At 34.5% G+C, this 18,650-nt stretch overlaps 1 protein-coding gene across 1 annotated transcript in view; it reads right to left on the bottom strand.

Annotated features, from left to right (window-relative positions):
• Gabra1 (gamma-aminobutyric acid type A receptor subunit alpha1) overlaps positions 1-18,367 on the bottom strand; it is a 51,297-nt gene extending 32,930 nt beyond the window's left edge. Inside the window, exons 1-3 of the mRNA XM_038327184.1 lie at positions 18,294-18,367; positions 14,627-14,736; positions 829-896 (exon numbers count right to left, since the gene is read on the bottom strand). Of these exons, the coding sequence (XP_038183112.1) occupies positions 829-896; positions 14,627-14,736; positions 18,294-18,367 (252 nt within the window). The remainder of the gene's footprint in view (positions 1-828; positions 897-14,626; positions 14,737-18,293) is intronic.
• Between the last annotated feature and the right edge of the window lie 283 nt (positions 18,368-18,650).

The following is an 18,650-nucleotide window of genomic DNA, read 5'->3' as shown; positions in this document are numbered from 1 at the left end:
CTGAATTACCGTGTTCTCACAACTGAAGTGAAAGGCACGAGGCGCATTGAGTCCCGTGGTCAGAAGCTAAGCACAACAGTCATTTTAGAGATGAAAGGGAGAATTCTGTAATGGTTGACTAATAAACACAGAAACAATGTGTGTGTGTGTGTGTGTGTGTGTGTGTGTGTGTTATGAAGTATATAATGTCAGCATATACACATGTATTTGTTATAATATACACAAAGACACATTATAACCAAACAAGGCTTTTCAAGTAAGTTCTTAGTCTATACCTTCTTTTTAAAACATCTATTTAAAAAAATACTAGAAATTTCAGGTAAGCTTCCCTCAGGATCCAACAATGCCTCTATCTGAACAAGACCTGAGCTACAACACCAGCAGCCTTCCTAACATGAAAGAGGGAAAAAAAAAATCACAGGGCTCTACCAAAAGACAAAGAGCTAAAGGCAACTAAGGGAGACTGAGCGGGGGAGAATTAGTCTTTCCTGGGAACAAGTTTTCAAAATACAAATAATATACCACTATAGTTACCCAGTACCAAGTGTTCAACCCCCATATCACATGCACGCACGTGCACACACACACACACACACACACACACACACACGTAACACTATGTGACGTAAACACTGTATATGCATTGTTAGACATATATAACAATAACGATCAAAGAAAAAGGAGACCATGATTTCAAATAGCAACAAGAAGGAAGAGAGTCCTTAAAAAGGAATTCAGACAGAGCAAGGAAGAGGGAAATGATGTGATTAGATTTTAATTTTAAAACTCTAAACAAAACCAAGAAATCAAATGTGTAGTGGCACTTACCATATCATGGTCCGAAACTGGCCCAAAACTGGTGACGAAGATGTCAGTCTTCACCTCGGTTACGCGCTCTGATGAAGCAGGAAATTGTGCCAGTGAGTGTCTATCAAGAGCCGCTATTAGAGCTAACTCTCACATGCTCACACCCAATTGGGAAATTCATTGGCTTTGATTAGCCATTTCTAAAACTTGTGCACTATGTGGTTCAGGTAATTGACTACTTACACATGAAATTTCACAGTTAGTACTTTCAATGAGGTAAAGATCCTAAATATGCCACCTTGGGAGGCTGACTTTCAGGAGATCTTAGCTGCTTCTTCACAACTTTTTCAGAACGACACACTTGTCTAAGCGGTTTGGAACCACTTCACATTTTATTACGAAAAATGTTAGTACAGCCATATGCCTGACGGTTAAATATTTTTACATAGTTAGAGAGATCTCCCGGGTGCATTGTCTACCCTTGGGAGCTATAGAGGAGTGTTTAGCAGGCTTTATGGATTCTTGCCTCAAGTGTATGCTTCATAAATGATTGCTTTATGTTACTAAATCATACCTGAATTATCCAAACGACTCCGTGGGAAAATCATGACAAGTAATGGAAGCATTTTTAGTTTTGATGATGAGGAGAACATATTGTGGCATGGAAAAAGTTAATATAGTATGCTGGCTTTTTTTCTCATTGAATGTAATTTTTATTAGAGTGGCCTCTGATGGCCTATACAGAAACCAATGAACCATATTTGTTGCAGTTTTGTGACAACTCAGCAGAGATATTTTCAAAGAAATACAGTTGCTAACAAAGAAAGAGGAACAGATCACTGGCTGAAAGGAAACCATTTGTTTAGGGGTAAGAATGGGAAAGAGTGCTAAATAATTTTCAGGTGCACTCTGGGAAATGACAACCCAGTCTCGTAAGAGCTCCTAACACGTCCTTTCATTTGTGATGCTGTCGCGGGACATTGAGACCTTCACCCTACTGCTGCAGCAGTAAAGTATTCGAGGATCAAGAGCTAGCCTGTCTCCTTCAGCAATTCACTTGTGGGTACTCAAGACTTCAGGATAAATTCATTACCAAGAGGTTCATCTCAATCAACGAAAACAAGCAGAGGAGGAAATAGAGTTTGAGACAATCATTTCACTTTTTCTTGTCTGAGCAAATATTTCCTTGATTTTAAAACAACCGATAAGTTTCTTCATCTGAGAAGGATCGTTGGTTTAGCCTTTAAGCAGTCTTAAATTTTTCATAGCTTGTAACAAAAAAATCATAGAACTGTGGATTTAGATCTCACTTCTAACCAGGCTGTAGCTGTAGAGAAGTAAATGCTCAGCAATGGGCCTCAGCTGTGTTACCGTTTTCCTCTTACATCCTTGGCTCTGCATCTTCTAACACCCACTCTCATATGTACCTTTGTCTGTATCACAGACTTTTTCTCCATATATTTTAACTATATTTTTTCTGATTTAAAACATCTCATTATTTGATATGATAATGAAAACTTATATAATGATTTCACTATGATATTTTCATGCATGTTTATTCTGTTGAACTTAGGGCTCCTTCAGTTAGTAACATTTTATAACAATGTTGTAACCATTTTTCTATGAAAAATCACAAAAGGAAAGTGAATGCGACATATTTATAAAAACTAAAGCTTATATCATGTGGTGTCTCTTTTAATTCTTCTCTTCTGTATCGCACACTTAGATTTTATGTGATACAATAAAATAGACACATCTTATTCGACAGAGGTGCAAAAAAAGATAGTAGATTTTAGGAAATTTTGCAGTCTAAATTATTTCCTACCAAGTATGAACATTGGAAATAATTTGTGTTTTATTATTTATTATCCATTTTTGTGCTGTTAATGTCTACTGAAACTGTGCAAGAGAAAGAATTTGAAACTGACCTTGTTTTCTAATAATTTGTCATCATATGATCTGATATTCCTATTGGGTGTTGCTTTTAATTCATCGAGTTGGCCTTCTATTATTTCCAAGGTTCAAATCTTATTGCATAGCGACTATTAAATAGATGATCTATGGTAATTATCTTATGTAACCGAGTGGCATGCAGTGTCAAAGTTATTTCTGCTTTTCCATTTTACTTTCATCCTTGAGATGCATGTTCATTTAGGAAATGCTAACTAATTCATCTGCACTTTGGCAAAATTTGCCAACCTGGAGCCCTGTCTTACAAATCTATGCCACTATTGTCTGTTTCTTGTATATGAAGAAAACTAAGTTTCTATTATGGAAATTCCACAAGGTAGCTAGTTTAAGGAAATTGGACTAGCATTTGTTTTTTTTTTAGTATCAAGTGCTTTGTATCATCATTCATGATGAAGTGCTCTGAAGAAGCAAGATGAAAATTTACAGAATATAGGTACCATTTTTTCTCTGTTGTTTTAAGATTGAAGGCTAATAGATGGCCAGTTATATAATCAACAATTTTGAAAGTAAAATCCTATTTATAAAGATGATTGGGCCAAATGAGTAAAACATGAAATATAGTTAAGTTTAGGTACATCTATAACTGTATATAATTGTACCTGTGACATGTAAAGATTAGATTAAAAATGGGAAACAATTTATGTGAATGACTATAACTACATTCTAAAATTTTTAAATTCTAAAGTTTTAAAATTTTTATTATCTTTTATTCATCCTTGGCCTGCAAAATTGTCATTATATCAGTTCATAATCTTCAGATACTTTATTTTATAACAGCCACTTGCCTCTGAGATTTGCTAGTGTTCACTTTATATTCCAAAACATGAAATCGGACCTAAAGTCCCTGCATCACAGACATCTGAAATGACTTCCTCACTGTATTCTCTAATCATATATGTATCCTTAAAGAGTTTCTCACTGTGAATCTCTGTCATTTTCTTTTAACTTCCAAATGGAAAAGAGAGAAAAGTGGACAGAGAGAAGGAGGGGAGATAGGTAAAGGGGAAAGAAGAGGAGGGGAACAGAATTGAATGAGAGGGGAGGAGAGGAAGGGGAGAGGAGGGAAAGGGAGGGTAGGGTAGGGAGGGAAGGAAGAGAAGGGAAGTTGCAAACCTGAATCATACTTATGAAGGAGAGCAGAAACAAGTAACTACTAGATGTAAAGAATGGTTAATGTCATAGGAGAGGGAAGAAGCATAGTCAAGTGAAACTCAGCCTGCCACTCAGTTCTTGAGCAGCATTGAGCAATTACAACAGGAGAATGAACACTTTCTTTGCTTTCTTTCTTCTTAATGACTCTAAGACATTATGTTTCAAGTAAATATAATCAGCTTTATTTATCTGTTTGGTTCCCAAAGGTCTTTGGTAATGCTTTCAAAACCATACAATGATTTCCTGCTGAGTTTTAGGCCAAAATAATACATGAAGTTTTGGGCTAAAATCTATTGTTAAGAAGTTTACAAATCTCAAAAAATATTAAAATATCAAATGCTAATATTTAAATAATTGTTTCATTCATTTTTGTGGCTTTCATTACTCCATACTTCTTGTAGTCCAGCATGAATTCAGAGTAAAGGGCAAGTTCTTGGCCAAAACAGACCTGTCATCGGTATCAGGAATGTCCTGAGAATTCTGTCAGTCACTCTTCCTAATAATCCCAAGCACAGAGTCTCAAGAGAAAACATTTCTACAAATGAATTTCAGCAAAGCTCTTTGGTAAGGCTATCTCACTGTGTTTGACTAAGAAATGATGACTTGACATTAAGGCCTGCATAGGCTCAGGACCAAGAGGAAGTGGAAATATTGTCATCTCTTGGTGCTCTTGTTGAGATCTTGAACTACTGCTAATGAACCTCATTTTGCTTGTGTGTTTGAAAAATATTTTCTTTCTAGGTCTTCCTCAGTGAGATTCCCAAGTAACATCTATCTATCTATCTATCTATCTATCTATCTATCTATCTATCTATCTACTATCTATCTGTCTGTCTGTCTATCTGTTTGACTATCATCTATTTTATATATATATATATATATATATATATATATATATAGAGAGAGAGAGAGAGAGATGGGATAATATATACCATATATCAATCAATCAATCTATCACCTATCTATCATCTAACTATCTCATCAACTATCATTTATCTATCAGGTATTATCTATCTAAATCAAGAAAAACCAAAATTGAATTATATGCTCTAATACCAGAATTCAATGATTTGATACGGCACTAACATTTCATTAAGCATACTTGGATGATGCCCGATATTTTTCTACAGATCACATGACGAAAAGCCTGAAAAAAATGACATTTTATGTTCTAATGTCTTCTACTTGAGAGCATATGAGAGGAATCATGACCCTTAAAAGAAACTTAGGTAGAAATACCTGTAACCTAGCAAAAACCAAATATGGCCAAATCCCTTCTATAACTAAGGAATTGGCTCAAAAATACATATCAGTTAAAAGAATTTGAATGGAAGAACTGTTCAAAGATTTAAATTTTCAAATAATTTTCCCCAGCTTGTTTTCTTCCCAGCAGTCTTTTCATAGCCTAAGTAACTAAAATTCGATGGATTCTCAAAGTGGAGACGGCTGCACATATTCATGATTCGAGGCAAAATACATGGATACTTCATATAAAATGGGATCACAGTGATGATTGTTACCACAATTTTGGAGAATATAATAATAAAATCAAAGTAAGAAATTTATATTTTAAAGTCAGTCCTTAAAAAAAATCCCACCTTTCTGTACTGTTTAAACAGATACCAATACTACATCACCTTCCAACTGCCAGACAACAAATCTCTTTGACCAAGACTTTCCTACAATATTGAGACACTACTAAAAGTATAGGGATATTTCCAATGGATGATTAGTGCCAGAGGCATAAAAGAAAACAGCACTACAGTAAAGTAAGTAGACCATGCATTGGACTGAGAGAGTAAGTACTCAGCTTTTAACTCTGATTTTCTTCTAGGAAAAGCTGTGTGATTGTAAGAACCATCCTTGCATCTTTTTAAACCTACCCTTTTTTTCATGTTATGAATGAAGAAATAATAAAGGGATCATTATTGAAGTGATTTTAGAAATAAGATTGTAGGGTCAAAGAAGCATTGGTTATGTGTGTGAATTTAGCTTATTTCTCATATTCAGTGTGCTAGCTAGACATAATTCTTTTTTTGTTTGTTTGTTTGGTTTTTTTTTTTTTGTTTTTCGAGACAGGGTTTCCCTGTGGTTTCTAGAGCCTGTCCTGGAACTAGCTCTTGTAGACCAGGCTGGCCTCGAACTCAGAGATCCGCCTGCCTCTGCCTCCCGAGTGCTGGGATTAAAGGCGTGTGCCACCACCGCCCGGCGACATAATTCTTTATAACAGTAAGAAAACTGTGAACAAAAGTGACTAATATTTCCATCCCGCAGCACATCTCTTCACTCTATAAACGAAAGCTTATTCAACCAATATTTGATAGGTAGATACTAGATAGACAGGTAGGTTCGTAGATGGCTGTATAGGAGACAGAAGGAAAGGATTGGAATGTTTGGAGCCTAGTAATGCTAATGATCACAGAATAAGGTGTGCTTTGAAGTAAGTGGGACTGTAGTGGAGGCCCCTGTGGATGTCAGAAAGCAGCTGAACTTTCTGTTAATGCCATGGAAAGCCTTTGGGTACAGGAGTAACATTGTTACTTGAAGCTTGAGAAAATAGCTGATACTGTGTGAATAGTGGAGTATAAAAAAAGACTATACTAAGAAAAAAAGGGAGAGGGGAGAGTTTTAGGCAACATTTTAACAATGCCCATAAGAACAGCTTGTTTAATGGGGCATTAGCCACATGCTAGATGAAAATGCTGTCAACTGAACAATTCGGAAATATTCACTGGGAAAGTTTTCATGCACTCTTAATTTATTAAATCCTATATTGAGACCAAATGGACTCACATTAGGATCATAAAATAAATGCAAAAATCTTAGTTTCAAATGGTCCTGTTTAAGAACTGGAAATACCCTGGGTTCCGACTTAAACACCATCATGTTAGACAGGACCATGCCACAGCTCCAAATCAACCTGCTAGAAGCAACACTTATCTGCCAACCTTGCTGTTCTCCTAATACAACAGGGGGAAAGATGGAAGTTCTTCCCTGGTTAATTTGTAAATCAACCTAGTTTGTGTTTACCTTCTAAAATAAGATATAAGGTGAAGAGATATGCTTTAAGATGTCTATAATGTCTCTGACCACTTAGTGGGCTGGGGTTCAGAGAACTCAAATAATACAAGCATCTATGTAGGGAAAAAGTAGATTAATTTTACTATGGCGCAGCATATACATTTCACTTCTACTGAAAAACATTTTCCTTCTATTGTCTTAGGAGTGCTGTCTTCTAGAACAGTGTTCACTTTAGAGAAAGGGTGTGCATGATATTCTTGGGGAAAATGAGCTTCTTTTTATATGTATGCTGTCATATAAAGCTTTGGAGCAAAAAACTCCATGTAGTACTTGAGATATATGATGGCAACATAGCAATATCAGATAATATTTCACCCCATAGAAATTAGTTGTCTGTTAGATTTCCAAAAATGATTTTCTGTGATTCCTAACTCTGAGGTTCTTATCTCAGGAAAATTATATACATTTTCATTTACAGAATTCACATTCTGTCATAAGAACCTTCCCAATGGACTGGGAAAAATGTAAATGGAAAGGATAGAAAATATTAATTATAGTGGCACAGAAATTATCCATTTCCATTTTCCAAGACTGGTTTTTGTAACCTGAGTATAGTCTCTTATGTGAGGAAATTCCTGCATTGATCTTGTAGATGATCGACATACAACAAGAACAACTAGAATAGAATATTTATAAATGTACTAGAACATTCCATAGTATATAATGGTGATCCATTACATAAGCTGCATTCATAATCCAACTGAGACTTCAACCAGAAAAGATTCAGAGGGGTTTTCTTTTTATTGAACTGTGTCTCTTGGGTTTTGGTAGCTGTCTTTCTCTCAAAATACAACTATATCATAGACTGTCTGCATCTACTTTTACTGTGGAAGGTTGTTGCATTTGAAAATATTTGAACATCTGTTCCATAGCTTGCATTCAAACTCCATAAAACTAAAATTTTAAAGTTAATAATTCTAAGTGTATAAATTTTAAATATATTTTCAGGATTTTTTTGTAAAATAAAGCAATCATGAGAAGGGATTAAATAAGCAGAGTCTTTTTATTTGTATTTTGTGATTTTTCTTCAATATATATGACCTTTTTCATTCTAACACTATCACATTGTGAAAGAAATATAAGCTGTTTGAATTTCATCCAAACCCAAATACAAACCAGTATTTTAACGTTAAATATGAATATAATTTTCTCTCTGATCTCAGTATTACTTGGGATGCCAAATAATCATAAAAGGTGGTTGAATACAAGGTTTCTTATGAGTTAGTCAATTATATTTATTTAGTTTTTTAAAAAGTATAAAATAATCATTCTGATGCTGTGGAGCTTCCCATTGGATTTCACCTCTTCACTATCAAATTTATGTTTATGCACTTATCCACTACCAAAAATAAAAAAAAATGTGACAGTATTTAAACTTGAAAACAGTCTGCTTCAGGATCACCTTCAGAACTCATGTACATCACCTGACTGCACAAGAGTTCATTGACCTTCATCGACTTTGGGTCTGATTAAATTGGGAGTGTTGATGTTTATTTTTTGAAAGTCTTTTTATTGAACATTAAAGATCATGAATTAATTTTAATTTAAAGTAAAAATAAATATTAAAAATAATGAAACTACAATGTTTCCTTGTTTGTTGTAGTGACTTAAACATTTTTTTTGTTTGTTTTTCGAGACAGGGTTTCTCTGTGTAGCTTTGGCGTCTTACTCGGTAGACCAGGCTGGCTTCGAACTCACATAGATATATGCCTTTCTCTGTCTCCTAAGTGCTGGAATTAAAGGCGTATGCCACCACCAGCTGGCTGTGACTTAAACTCTTTTTTTTTTTTTTTTTTTTTTTTTTTTTGGTTTTTCAAGACAGGGTTTCTCTGCAGCTTTAGAGCTTGTCCTGGAGCTAGCTCTTGTAGACCAGGCTGGTCTCGAACTCACAGAGATCCGCCTGCCTCTGCCTCCTTAGTGCTGGGATTAAAGGCCTGCGCCACCACCGCCCAACTGACTTAAACTCTTAAGCATTGCACAAAATAGACAGTTCACTCACATTTGCCTTCCTTTAGTTTTCCACTTTTCTCATATTTGAAAGAAAAGCACAACCCAAAAGACAAGTAAACTCCCTGAGAAACCAACATCTTTTTTTTTTTTCAATGACAAAGAACTTCAGGCCTGTTGGCTTTTTCAAGCTGAGTCCTCTTATAAGAGCTGGGCTAAGAATTAGCTCAAAAGATTTTGTGAGAGTTGGACTAACTCAAGATTGGGGAAACTTTTGTTTTAGCTTCTCTGTTTATTTTTACAGGGTCTTTGGTAGCAGAGCTGGTATGAAATTATTTTGCAACCCATGATGACTTTAAACTCCGGATTCTCCTGCCTTTTGCTATCAAGAGCTTTGATGAAAGGCTGGGGTTAGAAAAATTCTAGTGATAAAGATAAAGGATGCTGTTTTAATTAAGGTTTCTACTCCTGAGATAAATACCATGAGTAAACCAAGCTAGGGAAAGGGGTTTATTTCAGCATACAATTCCACAACACACTTTTTCACTGAGGGGAGAGGTCAAAGCCAGAACTGATGTCAGGCAAACCTGGAGGCAGGAGCTGATGCAGAAGAAGTCATGGAGGAGTGCTTCTTACCGGCTTGCTTCATCATGGGTTGGTTTGTCTGCCTTCTCTTACAACCTGCAGGACTACCTACCCAGTGTGATACCAGTTATAGTGACCTGGCTCCCACCATATCAATCATCAATTGAGAAAATGAACCACGGCAGGCCACAGACTAATCTAGAGGGCATTTTGTATTTCAGTTGAGATTCTTGATTCCACATGACTCTATACTGTATCAAGTTGACATAAAACTATCCAGTACATATATCTAGAGGCAAAGATTACCTCTTAAGCCTACTACTTCTAAAATATTTTGTGTACCTAAAGTCGCTAATGACCCAAAGATATGCTTAAATCCCCATTAACCTGTTTATTTTTATTTAGAAAAAGAACAAGACCAGAACCAAAGAATTTAAAACAATAATGCATATAACAAAAAATATTAAGTATTTAACTAAATACTGTTCATATGTAGCAGGGATAGACTCACTGTCTTAAACTCTATGTATCTATAAATTTTACTTTTCTACTCACCCAGCTGGGCTTATAACACTAAAATATTGACTCACATCTCTTTCCTTGGCTTTCCTTATCTGTGTGGTTTTTAGTGCCAAAATCTTTTGAGAGCCATCCATCATTCCTTGCATTATTTGTTACATCATTAAACTTAAAAGTAGATTTAGAAATTGTTAACAGTACTTCCAAGAAATTCCAGAAACAAAAAGAGGGAGGGATGAAGAGCTTCTGTTAGTCCTTTAGTTGTGACTTTACCCATATTTTGTCTCCTGTGCTCCATCCCATTTGTATTATTGTTAACCATAGATTTGCTGGAATTTGTTTTGGAAAGGGCAAAATGGGGATACCTGTACAATATGTTCACTATATGCCAGTCTGGTTCACAGTGGAACTGAAGCAAACCATGAAACGGAAGAGGTCTCTACAGAAGAGACAAAAAGAAAGGGTGTAGCGACAGGGTATCCCTTGTTCTCAGAACCTCTGAAATATTTCTTCAGCATTAAACATGTGGTGACTGCCTGTGGATTATTTTTTACAGTTCCCAGAGTTGGTATGAAGTCTATATATAGACAAATCAAATTTCACCCAGGTCTATACAGTTGCTTAGTTTGGGGAAAAGCTGAGAACACCTAGCCATCCTTAATATATTTTAACATATAGAAAAAATTATAAAAAGCAATTTATTGTGAACTTTCAATTTGGTCCTATTTACGGACAAACATAAGAAGTTCTGTGTCTCTGCACGGTGCCCATGTCCTCCTCCGTTTCAGACCTGTCTCTAGACCTCTCCACCACACTGATGCTTCTTGCTACACTTCAGTCCTATTCACCATCCCTGGCCTCTGTGTTCCTTTCTTTCTTCTTAAACTTATCTTTCCATCTCTTTCTGATTTTCACCTCTATTTTCCCAACTATTTAACTATTTTAGTCTTGAACTTTGAGTTTTCTGGTTGCAAGAAGAGTCTCTTGTTCTCTTGCCACAAAAGCAAGAGATTGTAAATGAGAAGGAATCCAGTAATTATTGACGAGTTTATACATTTTCAAACTATTTATAATTTTAAGTCACATTTTCTGCAATTATTTTTATTTGATATATGAACTTCACTGACTCATTATTTTTGTTCATTTTACATTCAATAATTAGTACTGAACTACGCGTTCTAATCTATTTTGGTTCGCCCATTTTTAAAAACAACAATATTAAAAAAAAAGTCCCCAATAGAAAATTTCTCCTCATTTTACTTCTATTTACTCTTTCTTGAGTTGATACTTGGTGCTAACAGGGACAAGGACTAACCTTTTTACAATAGTATTATAATGTCTACAAGCTGATTTCCAGTACCTGGACCAACCAAGTCTTGAATTTTATTCCTAATTACATCCAGGTGTACATTCCGAAATAATAAAGCTGAAGATGTCATAATGGATATGCCTATTGAAGAATTACTTACACAACTTAAGTTTCATTGACATATCTCTATTTCCTAATTATATTCAGAAGAAACATCTCTGTTTGTTCACAGTGTTTAAACATGATGAAGAAGATAACAGGGTTCCTTTCTAGGAGAAAGTTATCTCACATGTAACTATGAGTAAACTCCTAGAAAGCTTTTTGCCTTTTCTTCTGGAAGTAAATGAGTTTTGTAAACAGTAATAATAATGATAATTAATAATAATAAATGTGAGAATCTCAGTTTTTACAGAAATTTCCTAAAAACCATACCATTCTTAAATTATCTGGGATATATAGCAAATAATGTAATTAAATATTTTATTCATAAAAATATAAGATAATTTAAGTTTAGCCAGTCAGTATCAGAGCTAACTATTTTCTGATAATATTATAAAATCAATGCCCTGGAAAGATACTTCAAATATTAACTGCTATTGTCTAGATATTTAATATCAAAAATGTGCATAAACTGTTTTGATCCTATAAAAGTCGCATGGCTGCTTATCCATTAATTAAGACTGTCCAACAAAATGTAAAAAGATAAGGTTATTCAATATTACAGTTTAAAAAAATACTCAGCTCATGCACATCTGGTTTCATTACATTCCAGCCAATATTAATTAAATAGAAATAGAAAAAAGATTTCTACTAATTTTCCTTTGTTTTTATGACCATTATATTTTTAAGTCAGCATTTTCAAGAATGAAAAAAAGATAAATAAATTCTTTCCTAGAGCTTAAAAGCCTTTCAGTTTTTAAAAATTGTATTTTTCTAAATCATGAGTTTCTATTATTTTGTAAGAGTATGCCTGAACTTTATGAGATTAACCATTATTTCTGTTCTCTAACCCACAAGTCTGCTTTTGCTATTTTCAGAGATTAAGCAATTCTAGACTAAAACAGTAATATTCTGGTAATGTAGTTATTTCTTTAAGAAAATCTTTCAATGTCATAGATCTCAAAAATTAACTTTGAATTTGTACTTTAGGCTGTCTGTTCATTGGCAACGCATGGCTCTCTGTGGTTTAGGTGTAGGTACCAAATATTTATTAAGGAGTTAGAATGTACAATAAAATGAAAATTAGCAGTCATGCCTTGTTACTCAGACTCTAATATCAGTACAATCACAAATAATCATTAGAGGAACTGTGTGCATGTGTGCATGTGTGCATTTATAGAATATTCTCTAGCAAATTGAAAGTCATATGAAAACGTTCAGAGGATATTTATATATACACAATAAAGTAAAAATATGATTTCCTAAACTATTGGTGTATGAGGTCCATCCTACTGCTATTCGAAGGTTTGACCTGAGACAGGATAGGCCTTAAGTAAAGGAAATATATATCAGCATTTTTAGAAGCCTTTCTTTTTTATAATTTGTATCAATAACCTAGTGGTTGCATCATTTTTAATCCGTTATCTCTAGTCTTTGCAATTTATTCAGATGGTATGCAAAGATAGCAAATTTCTTAGCATCAATCCAGATGCTTAGATACACAACGACATTATATTTTTACATTGAGAACCAATCTGTGCTATCCATTTTATGAATATTCCTTCTCAAATATAAGGTTTGACTTTTTCTTGACAGAGAGGCTTCCTAATCCACCTAGACTGCTTTTGGAGCATCAGACGTAATGTGTCTATGCTCCATTCTCAGATTTCTTAGTATCTGAGTCTATGAGTACATAACATTATATGCAGCAACTTTGGAATACTATTAACTCCCCAAGAAGTTAAAAGATTGCAAGGTGCATGCCACACCTGAAGAAACCATGTCCAAAATTAATTTTTGTCATTGATAAGAAAGTACACCTGCTAAGTTTATATATATATATAAATATTATATATAAATATCATATATATAAATATTATATATATCCAGCTGTGACTTTGGTGAGGAACTCTCCTCTTAACATATGAAATGATAATGATTTTTGCCAGCTTTAAAATAGACGCATGATTTCCACCCATGTAATGCTAATATGCAAGCTATATGAATTTTTAGACACTTTGGATCTTGAAACGTAGCTCACGAGTAGAGAGAACATGACTAGCATCTGCAAAGTCTTTCATTACAGTACCACCTCTGAACAGTGAATGAACGAATGATTCTAAATCCATGATACCAGTTTGTTTGAAAACCAGTGCTTGAGTTCATACGTTCAGCTTCATTTATCTGTTCTATCTAGCTTAATAACAAGTGACTTTTCATATGGCTGGTTAAATATTACTATTCATTTCGGTTCTTTGTAAAGGTGACAATTTGGCTGTAACGTGGAGTCAAAGAGTCATATGTTGGTTTCCCATGAGACTTTGAATCACAGTTACTTTCTTCATTTTGTTTGTTTTGCTTAAGATCAATATTTTGATGTGGCTTCATTAGTCTTTACTCAATCACAGTAAGGTAGTATATTATGTTTTTCAAGGACTATTCAAATCAGCATGCAAATTCTGGTAGGCACTAGCAGGCATATAATATTAAATACATACTATTGAACATTGTTTTCTCCCTAACAGAAATTCCTTAGTAAATTAATCAATTAATTTTATAAGAAGCATCAACTTTACTAAACTAAATTATAAGATATGTTCAAAGGTATCATTTAAAAATGAAACATTACCATCTGTCTTATTCAGCTTTGATCATAGAGATTGGGTAATATAATACAAAGGTATGATTGAATACATGATCTTCTAAAGTAAATATTTCTAGCATAGAATCAGAGGTAGAATTCAGTGCAGGCAGAGCAGTGCAAGTGAAGCTGATAAATCATACTAAATGGGAGAATATTACCTCTCTTTTTCTATAACCAAGTAATTAGACAGAGAAATAAAAACACTCTGCTTGTCAAGAGTATGTATCTCTTTTGTGTCAATACAAGATTTTGTGTCTGTCTTTCAACATATTTATGTATATGCAGAAACTATCTTAGTAAATTGGATTAGCAGTGAGTGATCTATTAAAATAGAATTAATCAATCAGTATGCTAACATTTTTTGGTTACTGTTCAAAGAGAAAGTAGAGATATACTAATAAAGATTTAATAACACTAAATTTTCTAAAGAATAGTGTAAGAGTATAGCTTACCTCCCAACCCTGGTCTCAAACGATTGTCATAACCATCCAGCAGTCGGTCCAAAATCCGTGTGAAGACAGTAGTATTGTCTTTAAGTTCATCCTGGGAGGGCTGTCCATAGCTGAGGAAAGAATAAGGAACAAGAGCACAAAACTGTAAATTTCCACTAAACCTCTTACCATTCAAAGCCTTTCTCAGATTTTTATTACTTTCCTTGCCGTTGCAATTTTGTAAGTAATTATAACACAATTGTCATTTTCTCATCTGTGGTCTCATTGGGGATGGACTTTTAATTTTAATATAAAAAATGAGTTCTAAGTCTACATTTTCAGTTCTCAAAAGGTAGGGAGTCTTAGACATATCTTCCCTGAACAAGCAAGAATATTAACTCATATTATGAAAACCATCTTGGAGGCTTTGATCCACATTACTTTTGTTTATCTAGGTGCATACGCCTCTATGTGGGTTATAAAACTAATTTAAAAGTTTATTTAAAAATTAAATCTACATTTTTTTTACCTACCAAACTTCCTCCTCCAATTTTCTTTCTAACTTTGTGCTTTTAATTTTGGATGTCCTTTTAAAATATTCAAGAAAGGAAGACATACAAATGATTTATTATGTTAATTATAATTCATCAACGTGGAAATTTTCATTCTCCTGAGATGTATGAACAAATTTTGAAATTTTATTTAAACCTTTATTTGATTGAATTTGGTCATTCCGGGGATTAGGTGTAGTAGAACCATTTTGAAAAAAGTCAAGTTAATCCTCTTGATGCAAGGTGCACAAAACCTTGGGCTTGTGTCTTAAGATACCACTACTTAAGAGCACAGCTCAGGCCAGAACTCAGTTTTCTTCACCTTCTGAGATAACACTTTATTTTTATCCTCTGTAAAGGAACGGCAATTCCTGTGTCTTCCTGTTTGAGGATATGGGTTCTATCCCTTAGTGTTTCTATTCTGGTTTTCAACCATATAGGTTATACCTCAGATACTGGGTGTTTCTTATACCAATCCTTTATTATCGATAAAGATTCAATCTTATTTTATGTAATTTTTTGGGTGACACTTTCAAAATCCATGGAGAGATGGAGTTTCTATCTTAGAAAGAGCATACACTTGCTGGCAGATTTCAGCGGAAGCTCCGACCTTGAATGAAAAGAGTAAGTGGATATAGTGTATAAAACTAAGAAAGGGTAACAAATCTACACACTTCCTATTAAAATTTTATTATTCTTTGGCTTCACTCATGTGTAGTTACATAGTTAAAAATATACATAAAAAAGTGGCACTTTAAACCAGGATTCACTTATTTGATAAGAACACCAAATATATTCTATTATCACTTCAGAAACAAATGCTGTTTTACAAGCAACTAATTTTGTATAAGCAACGTTCAGATACCACTTTTCTTTTTCTTAATTTTATAAAATTTCATGGAAAACTTGCAAATAAGAACAACACACACCCAATTATCTGGGCTAAATAGAAGGGAATAAGGAAGACCTGAATGCAGTCGTTACCCCTTGAAGGATACAAAGATATTTAGTTTTTCTAGTTCTGTGATGGATGAACGCATAAAAGATACTCATTGTGAAAGGGTAAATTTAATGTGAATCATCACTGTTCCTTTTCAGAATGCCTTTCTGACTGCATAAAGTGTTCACGGAGTTGTATGCACTTTCAATGGCTACTGGGCTGATAAGGTTTAAATTCACTAGTACTAAGGTCAACGTCTCTGTGACACTAAATATGTGAAATTTGTTTCTATGAAATCATATTTATTTCTCTTAAATTAAACATTAATCTGTCTGCCACGTCACAGAGTTTGAGGACTTACTCTCCGTTAGCTAAATTAAACGTCCTGCTGTGTCACTTTGTTTTCTTAAATCAAATTTTCAGAGAGCGTGTGACTTCCCGCCCATCTCATTGGCAGATGACAGCAGTAAGGCAAAGACAAAGAAGTAGTTTTCTGAAAGGAATTATTTATAAAAATTCATTGCCACAACCAAATGCCATCCACGCATCTTCCAAGGGCATTGGAAGGTCACCTTGATAAAGATGAGAAGGAAATATGAACACACCTTAGAATTCAGCAAATTCTTTTTGGAAAAAAACTCTTAGGGAAAAAGCAGTAAATTTTAGTGAGGAAAGGAGATAAGTTAGGATGATATCAGAGGATGGTTAGGCTGCTAACACAACCCTCGGGATCCCTGGTATCTGTTACCTTTCTCTGTGCTCCCCGTGTTTGCAGAGCTGATGTAAAATGCAAGAACTCTTTTCAGCTTACAAATCTTGCTTTCAACAGTTGTTAGCATTGGAATGCAAATACCAAAGAGATCAACCCCCTCCCCAACAAGGCCAGTCCTGCTATCCCATGTAGAATGGAAATCTTTTATTACGATTTTGGAATCAGGTTCCTCTGCAAGCTGACTTCTAATTCCATATGTAAAGTTACAACTGACACAGAAGAACCGTAGGAGAAAGATTAAGATGATTTGGGGGGGGGGGATATGAATACTAATACCAATGTAGAGTGCCCCAAACTGAATATGCATTTGGAAGAAAAATGTCAGTTACTAAACCTGCTCTTGATTCCATATGAACCACTCTGTAATAAAACGCTGTGCACTAACTCCACCTACAGGTCATTATAATAGTAACACTTCATATAATTTTTCAGAATTCAGTTATCACTTAACTCCTCAAATTCAGAGTATGTGACAGTATATCTGATATAAGTATCATCTGTTATTTATTTACATGCTAAGGCTAAAATGTAGCACAGTCAGAATCTCATTGAAAACCATTTCTCAGAAACCTCTGCCTTTCCAAGACTTCATACCCCTGACTTTGACTCATATTCACTCCCTATTACATTTCAAGGAGTTCAGAATTTTAGGATATTGACGATAACCTTCCAATGAGGCACAAGAATAGATTAATCAAAAGCCATTAAGGTAGATAAAGGGCAATATAAACCATTTGGTCATTTGCTAATACGGTATCTCATGTTCTTGATTGGTTAATTAGAAAATATTTTTGTTAGTTCAACTTACTGAAATTTATTCACATCATGTCTTCCTAGTACAAATGCTTAATCAGTGCAGTTTAATTTTTACCTAGAATTTTAAAATATTCGTCTAGTACAGTGCATCTCTGTTGGTTTATCAATCTTGGTTTATAATACAATATGCACATGTTCATAGACACGACATTCAAGTTATAAATATTATTTTAACTTTTCTACTCCCATGTTTTTGTAGGTTACTCTATGATTTTTGCAAATGATTAGAAATTTTCTTGTTGGAAAATTAATTTACAATTTATAAGGCATGCAGAAATTAATCCAATAACTTTTTGTAAATTAGGAAACTACAGGTTTTGTTGTTCAGTTACAAATGAAAACTGCAAAGTTCTATTTCAGCCTTAAAAGTTGAACTTGGATATTTCCTAGCCTAAAGAAGCTTCTTAAGTGTATCCTAGCGAGTATCCTAATAAGAAAGTTCTTTTCATGTCCTAGTCTATTCTTTAATCTTAGCTGAAATTCTGTTGCAGTTAAGTTATCTCAATTCCCTTAGTCATGAATTCAGCCATGGACAATTTTCTTCCCCCTGATGGAATAAATGTAAAATTATAGAAATTGTCATGCAGATTTAAGATAAAGTGCCCCCACCTTCTTCCTGATAGAGTGCTGAGAACGAGGGTCCAGGCCCAAAGACAGTCAGAGAAACCCGGACTTTTCTTCATCACGGACTTGTGCAACTGAAAAGTGGAATAAGTAGAGATCAATGTGTCTTGCAAGAAACATCAGGCTATAACCACTAGGGCTGACTGAGGCAGTTCAGATGAATGCTTTGAAGTCAGGAAATGACCTCACTGGAATATGACACCTCCTTGGAAGCAATGGAAGCCTGGACCATCCACTCTCCACCTTCCTTACCATCTCTTCATTCAAAAATATACCAGGGCTTTAGTTTATCCTGTAAAAGAATACAAGTTGGATGCTTTCAGGTGACAGTATTGCTCAACA

This window comes from Arvicola amphibius, chromosome 4 (genome assembly GCF_903992535.2).
Source record: "Arvicola amphibius chromosome 4, mArvAmp1.2, whole genome shotgun sequence".
Classification (NCBI taxonomy): domain Eukaryota; kingdom Metazoa; phylum Chordata; class Mammalia; order Rodentia; family Cricetidae; genus Arvicola; species Arvicola amphibius.
The sequence above is the reverse complement of the archived record's forward strand: the minus strand, read 5'-3'. Positions and strand labels throughout refer to the sequence as shown.